Source organism: Austrofundulus limnaeus, unplaced genomic scaffold, assembly GCF_001266775.1.
Source record: "Austrofundulus limnaeus strain Quisiro unplaced genomic scaffold, Austrofundulus_limnaeus-1.0 Scaffold547, whole genome shotgun sequence".
Taxonomy (NCBI): Eukaryota; Metazoa; Chordata; class Actinopteri; order Cyprinodontiformes; family Rivulidae; genus Austrofundulus; species Austrofundulus limnaeus.
This window is the reverse complement of record NW_013952949.1, coordinates 269,057-276,919: the sequence shown is the minus strand read 5'-3', so window position 1 is coordinate 276,919 and position 7,863 is coordinate 269,057. Positions and strand designations below refer to the sequence as shown.

Genomic DNA, 7,863 nt, shown 5'->3' with positions numbered 1-7,863 from the left:
ATCCAACTCTTTGTATTGTAACATCAGTTGTTTAACTAATTTCTTGAAGGTGAAACTGTTGAAAACAACAAGACTGTTTTGTCTTATTGTACAAATTAAAATCCAGCTCCACGTGTTTCTATTGATGTCATTTCCCCACTAGAAAAATTATGTGATGAAGGTCCATGGAAGGTCTGTTCGGTAAATTTTACTCCAGGAGCTGTGAGGCTTGTTTTCAAGCTACGTTCAGACTGAACTCTGTTTACTGAACCAGCAGCTGCTGATGTCATTACGCTCTTGTACGATGCTGCGTTCAGGACAAGCATGGAAAACTCACCACTCTTACACCAATATGGTCGCAATGACGCATTTAGGTACTGAAACATGGTACCGTTTGATGTTACGTGAATAGGTTCTCAGTAGTACCAACAGAATTTGGTCGCTACTTTAAAAGTATCGAATTCGGTACCCATCCCTACCCAGGTTGAAACCTAAAAGCTTTTGTCAATTTGGAGAGAATGGTATTAAGAATCCTGTCTGATTAAAAGTTAGTTATTTAATTTTACTGCAAATAAGAAGCGATYTCAAAATGCCTCAGGCTATTGAGTTTCCAGACCTGCTTTGTGATATTTGTGATGCCTTTAAAAAGTACAGCGCAATATTCTCACCCAGAGGTTAGAGACAAGTTTGTCTCTTKAAAGATGGGGCGGCTTACTGTTGGACTTGTTTCTCTTAGGGTCCAGACTGACTTAGAACTGTCCAGTGGTACCGCTTCAGAGCTGGGAGTAGGTTCTATAAGGACAGCATGGCTCCCCGTCAAAAACATCCTCAGCCAGCTTTACAGCTGAAGAAGCCTGCAGATTGTGTTGAATCTTCACTTCGTCACAGTCTCCCATCCTGAGCAGCACATTGGTGACAGTGGAGAGGAAAAACTCCTTTATAACAGGAAGAAACCTCCAGCAGAACCAGGCTCAGGACAGGCAGCCATCTGCCTTAATAAGCTGAGTCTGGGGGGACAAGAAAGAGACACAGAGAAACACTGAAAGACTGGTCCATGTGTATTTTCCTCTGGAAGAGAGACAAACACGTTACTGATGGAAGTAATTAAACAAACATGTAGAGAAGAGAGACTAAAGACAACAGCAGAGTGAGGAAATGTGCTCAGTTTGTGCTCCAGCAGTCTGAGCCTATAGCAGCAGAACTAAGGAATAACTCAGCAAACCTAAGGCTATAGGATTTATCAAAAAGGAAAGTCTTCAGTCTAATCTTAAAAGTAGACAGAGTGTCAGCCTCACAGACAGAAACTGGAAGTTGGTTCCACAAGAGAGGAGCTTTCTCTATTACCGGCATCTGTAGATGCCTGCTTATGAAAGAAAAGGAAAAAAACAGTCAACATTATTAAAATTACATGTCAGATCAATATTTAAGTTGAAACAGTGTGATCAATTCAGCTTGGATAATACTTAAATCATGTCACCAGTATGTAATGGTTTTTTTCTTTTTTCTTTTCATATAATMAATCACAACAGACTGTTGTGTGAGCTTGATCTGTGTGACACAGACAGCCAAAGTTAGATGTTAAAGCCCAACGTCCACTGCTTGTATGCAGTTCAGCTAGGTTCGGCTTTGGCCGAATGTGTCTCCATTAGGTCCTGTGGAGGTACGCCGACCTCCCGAGCTGGTGAGGAAACTCTCTGGAGATGTCACCTTAGTTTAAGAGATTTATTTCACACCATTAAAATAATACTATTACATTAAATCATCAAATGCATTTGGGAGTGTTATGGAAATATTTATTTAACAAAGACAGAAATACSTGGTCCAAGAATGAAGGTACTCCATGGAAATGATCAGCTGAGTTTTATTGCAACAACAGGAAACACAGAGAACAACATCAGACTGTCCCGCTGCTCTCTGCCCTGTCTCTGTGCTTCTGCCTCTCTGTGACAGTTGAGGCCTGATTTTTATTGTTTAACAAACACTATTATGTCATCTTAGCAAGATTTCATCCTGAGGAAATGCTGGGTCAAGGGAAAACACAAAGATAAATACAAGTGATATCTAAGAATGACTGTTGTTAGTAAATCTTGTTCTGGCTATAATCACTGATAAACAGCATGTCGTGAAAACCTAGGTCATTAACYTATGTCATGAATACTGGCTTAAACCTAAAAGTATTATTTCCATTACAGGAGACAATCAAAGGGTGAGCAATGCATAGCAGAGACAGTAGGGTCAAGAGATCATGTTGGAAGAGAGGTCCTTAATTCTACATTAGGATTGTATTTTACATTTGTACTTTTTTCATAAAAAGAAACACAAGAAGAAACTACATGTTCTAGTGCTGGGCAGTGTGACCTAAATTTTACATTGTAGTATTTTCAACAATTATACCATTAGGTAGAATTGTTGGTAGGGCAAGAGTGTCAATATTCATTAATGCACATACATGATTCACATTTACACAGGATAGTGCTGGGCGGTATACCGTTTTGTACCGAATACCATTTTTTAAATTTTTGTTATGATATGAATTTTCTGAATACCGGACATTCCGGTTGAAATAGTGGAACGTTTCATCGCGGCCGCCAGTGAACTGTTGTTTCCTGGGGGACATTTTTCCTTGCTGCACCGCTAAGTGCGTTAGCATGCTAATGTTTGGAGCAGCTAGTTGCAATCGCAGGTGGCGATTCCGCTGCTTATATTGACTGATGTTTAAAAAAACATCCCGTTTTTGCCGTCGCTGAATGTAGTAAACACCTCTTCAGTGACGTGCACAGTTAGATTTAACGTGGTTAGTTAATATGGAGACGTTATGCTGATGGAGACTTAACGTGCTTCTATTGTGAAAAGCCTGCAGGAAGTAGTTCGTAGTGGAGTTGGAATTGACTGGTGTGCAAGGTGAGTCGTACTGATAAGCTTTAATAAATAACATAAAACAATAAACCCGATCATAATCTTTTCTTAACCCTCCTCCTTCACGACTGGAACAAAATGCATGACTACTGTCTCCAACCACCAGTCAGAGAAGAACAGACACAGAGGAGGGAAACAGAGACACAGACAGAGGTACAGTAAAAGAAAAAAGTCAATAAGCAGGGTTTGTATGTTTTATMATCAGCTGAGCTGTGATGAAAAGAAAAATACCATCAAATACCGTGAAACTGGTGAAAATGTTGAAAATACCYTGATATAAAATTTTGATCATATCGCCCAGCTCTAACACAGGACATTATTCACATGTACACAGAATGGTTCAGATGTTCACTGGACGAAATTCACACATGTATCTCTGATGCACATATAAATATACCTTGATTTCCAGTCTGCATGTGTTCTGTGTAAATTTGCTTATTAATGAATGAATCATCATGAAACATCATCACATTGATGCTGTCAGGTCTTATAGAAACTCGGTGAGAGATGAGAATGGCCACAGTCTGTAACTTTATCACCACAATTCCTACTTTTGATGATAACAATTAAATGGAGGCTTATAATACTCCAGAGTGGAAATCAGAAAAGAAATTGTTGTATATTGTTCATTCAGTCCATTTGTTTAGTCTACACTATCTCACATTCATTGATCTTTGAAACTAATTCATTTATTTTATGCTGGAGTGAGTTTAAACTAATGTTTCCACTTTACATGTTCTATATTTGGATTAACAGTGGCCTTTGATCTTTTAACCTTTTCAGCTGGTAGTGACTTTAAACTGGAAGATGCTTTGGACCCCAGCAATGATGACAACACAAATAAGAACAAGAAGCATGGAGGTGAGTTTCCCCCCATATATTAATAAAAATTTGTGCATCATCAATTTCAATCTAAAACCTGACTGATGTAGTGATTAGTACACCTACACTTCTTATAACGACTGTTCTAAGGAAATTCACAGGTTGGCCTGTTTAAGGAAATAAACCACCTTTCTGTGTAAACATGAGACCACACAAATAAGTCCGACTTTAGTCAGTGAATTCAAGTTGATCTGGCCATAAACGAGATAATTTATTTATAGAATTGAAATAAATCACTTATATATAACTTATTGTGAACAATCAAATTTTGTTGAGAGCTAAAACATCAACAACAAACTGTACGCGTCCACACTAATTAACTGTCGAAACGACAACTCTAACAGAAACAGCAGTCTGGTTTAAGGTCTTAATAAACCAGATGTGTGCAGGTACATTAAACTTAGATGGCAATGTTTAAGTTTAAGAGATAGAAAGAAAGGAGGATGTTGGCCTTAAAGGAGACCTATTGTGGGGGTCCTAGAACAAGTTAGGATCCATCTGTGGGCTCTACAAAACATATTCATTTGATTTAATTCACTAAATTAATCTCATAATGAAATTTCACCTTTTCAGTTCTGCCTGTTCTGAGCTCTCATCAGAACCTGCTGCTTGCATGAGTTGCTATGGAAACCCCCTCCCCCARCTGTTGATTACGTTAGCTCCGCCCCCACCAGAAGGTTACTTTCAGTTTCCTTTCAGTTGAAAATACTATTTTTTCAAAGTAGTTCATGGTGAAATTATTTACACAAACTTTCAATATGACCAAAATTTCATATCTCTGTATTTTCAACATTTACACCGGTTTGACTGTATTTTTCTTTTCATCACAGGTCAGCTGATAATAAAATGTACAAACATTCCTTATTGAATTTTTTTTACTGTACCTCTGTCTGTGTCTGTGCAGTAAAACAAAACCAAAAATGATTTTCTAATGAACTTGCAGTTACTGCACACTTTATGCCTAGGAGTGTGAGTAAAGTTGATTTTTTTTCCTTAATGGATTTAACTCAATGAAAAACAAACAGTAATGCTGATAGTATCTGTATTGCACAAAATAAAAGTCAGACAACATATAACTGCATTTTAAAAACCACACAACCACCTAAAAAAAGTACTTCAAAGTCCGAATGTAACCAAATCAGCTCCAAGCAGCTCCCCTGTAGCTGCCCCAGCCTCTGGCTGCCTCGACACAGAGAGAGAGAGGCAGCTGGTACCGGTCGATGTTGGAGAAGGTGGAGAAACGGTCCAGGAGCTCAGCTGGTCACTTGTCGAAGGTGACTCTGAACAGAAAACCAACGATTAGCCTCGAATATGGTCATAATTAATTACTATTTACAATAAATGTAGAGCTCAGCTGTTGCTTTTAGCCTCGATCGCTAACTAGCAATASCTGCTAGCTGCTAACTAGTTAGCATCGGAAACGAACTTGCAATAAGGACACATCGGAACAAACTTCATAAATAAAAGGTASAGTTTCACAAACGAGACATGTGCCCCATAAATTACGTTCAATATCTCACTAAAGGCATGAAGCACTCACCGTCTGCAGATGAAGTTTGTGAAGAGTCCAGTCTACACATAGCAGCAGCTAACTAGCCGTCTCTATGTCTCCATATTAACGTTGCGTGTTTAATCTGTGCACGTCACTGAAGAGGTGTTTAATACTGTACATTCAGCAATGGCGAAAACGGGATGTTTTTTTTAACGTCAGTCAATATAATCAGCGGAATTGGCACCCGCTGCTGCAACAAATTGCTCAGCATGCTAACGCACATAGCGGTGCTGCAAACAAAAGTGTCCCCCGAGAAACACTGGCCGGCCGAGGGTGGAGTCTCTGCTTGGGTTATGAGTTGGGCTCAGGTTGGTGTGGGCTGAGTCCGGCCTGTGACATCACAGGCTGCAGGAAGTTGAAAACTTGTCATTAATATACATGAAAAATGCGTTAAATATAGCCCTGGGTGCATTTTTTTGGTCCTAGGACTGTTTTTTAAGAAGTATATACTCAAAGTTGAGTAAAAAAAAACCTGAAAAAAAGTGAATTTCGCATAATAGGTCCCCTTTAATGCTTTCTTATCAATATGTGAGAAAACCAGAACAAACACTTGCATCTCTCGGTCGCGTCAGCCCGAACTCCAGTACGCTAGTCAAAACGTTCAGCTTTTACCTGGAGGTTTCTTGACCATCYGGTTAAGCGTTTAGGAAGTATTCACCCAGGTTAGCAAGAAACCGTTCAGGTTCCTTACTTCCAGTAAAACTTCCAGTGTTTTGATTTTTCAGCGTCTCTGAAAATCTACTTTAGGTCCGAAGGAGAGAGTCAGATCCGATTCGGTCTTCTCTTCAAAATAAAAGAAGTTCAGAAGTTTTAAAGCAAAACTTAATGGAGCTTCAAAGCTGGTTATTTTGGTCAGGATTGAAGTTATCGTGAYCCTAGGCAAAAGATTTGCTCATAAGCACTTGAGTCAGATCTGACTGCTGAATGCTGATTTTCCTGAGGAGGAAAAACAGCTTCTCTTTGTTAGACAAAGATGGTGTCTTCTGTCTGTTAGTCTGTCTGTCTGTCGAGAGCTCTGTCCCAGGGTTAGTTTCTAAAAGAAAAAAGAACACTAAGGACGTGGCCTCGACGTTTGGGTTAGTTAACAGGGAGAATTTGAAGTTTAGTCTAGGGCGCTGCCACAAGAATGTTAAAACGTCTGCACCTGCACAGAAACATAAGTTCGGACCCTGTTGGGTTTTCGTACTGTTTATTTATTTTTTATTTATTTATTTTTTCAGTGATTTTTGGTCAATCGTACCACAAAAACGGCTGCACCGATCAACATGAAATTTGGCAGGACTGTAGATGAGTCTGACCTACACTGCACCAGCCAACGGATTTACAATAGACCCCATATTTGAGGAGGGGGCTCCTTTCAAAGTGGGGGTGTCAGGACATGCAAAATCGCTTTTAACTCTGAAACTGTTCAACATAGAAGCTTCAGATTTATTTTGTTGTTTAGCTTTGATGAAGTTCTATCCATCAGGCCCACCAATCAGTGCCCCCCACCCCCCGGACCCCCAATTTATCTGAAAAAGCGGGGTTTGGACATGTAAAAAATGCTTATAACCCAGAAACTGTTAAACAAAGGAGCTTCAGATTTCTTTTGTTGTTTAGCTCTGATGAAGCTCTATCCATCAGGTCCACCAATCAGTGTCCCCCACCCCCCGGACCCCCAATTTATCTGAAAAGGGGGAATGGTTATAGCTCAAAAACTATTAAACACAGGAGCTTCAGATTTCTTTGGTTGTTTAGCTCTGATGAGGGGCTATCCTTCAGGTCTAAGCCCCCCGCCCCCCTACAATTTTTGGATGCACCTAGTAGCATGACATTTATTAGGAATAAAGACTTCTAAGTTCTGGTGCATTTGTGCGTGCGGGGGTCATTATGTTACCACTATGCGGTGTCTAGTTTTTGATCAGGATATGTCTTTTAACCCCACATTAAAAATGTTACCAGGACCGCCTTCTTCCACCTGCGTAATATCACAAAAATGAGAAACATCTTGTCCAAAAATGATGCGGAAAAACTGATTCATGCATTTATCATGTCTAGACTGGATTACTGTAATTATTTATTATCTGGACATCCAAAAACTCTTTAAGAAGTCTTCAGTTAATCCAAAATGCTGCTGCTAGAGTTTTAATGAGAGTTGGAAGAAAAGATTATATTTCTCCAGTTTTAGCTTCTCTCCACTGGCTCCCTGTCAAATTCAGAATAGAATTTAAAATATTACTCCTAACATACAAAAAAATGCACCTGGACCGGTCCTTCTGTGTCTGTGTTGCTTTTCTGTTCCCCAAACCCAGCCGGTCGAGGCAGATGGCCGCCTGTCTTGGTTCTGGTTCTGCTGGAGGTTTCTTCCTGTTAAATGGAGTCTTTCCTCTCCACTGTCACCAATGTGCTGCTCAGGATGGAGACTGTGATGAAGTGATTCAACACAATCTGCTGCTTCTTTAGATTTTTATTTTATTTTATTTTTTTTTTTTGCGTACCTGAGACAACATTTGCTGTGACTTGGTGCTATATTAAAAAACTGAATTGAATTAAAC

General features: G+C 39.6%; 1 protein-coding gene across 1 annotated transcript in view; it reads left to right on the top strand.

Annotated features, from left to right (window-relative positions):
• cd99l2 (CD99 molecule-like 2) overlaps window positions 1-7,863 on the top strand; it is a gene marked incomplete at its 3' end in the record, with an annotated part of 27,608 nt that overhangs the window by 13,334 nt on the left and 6,411 nt on the right. The window contains 1 exon segment of the mRNA XM_014026353.1: window positions 3,679-3,756. Coding sequence (XP_013881807.1) covers window positions 3,679-3,756 — 78 coding nt within the window.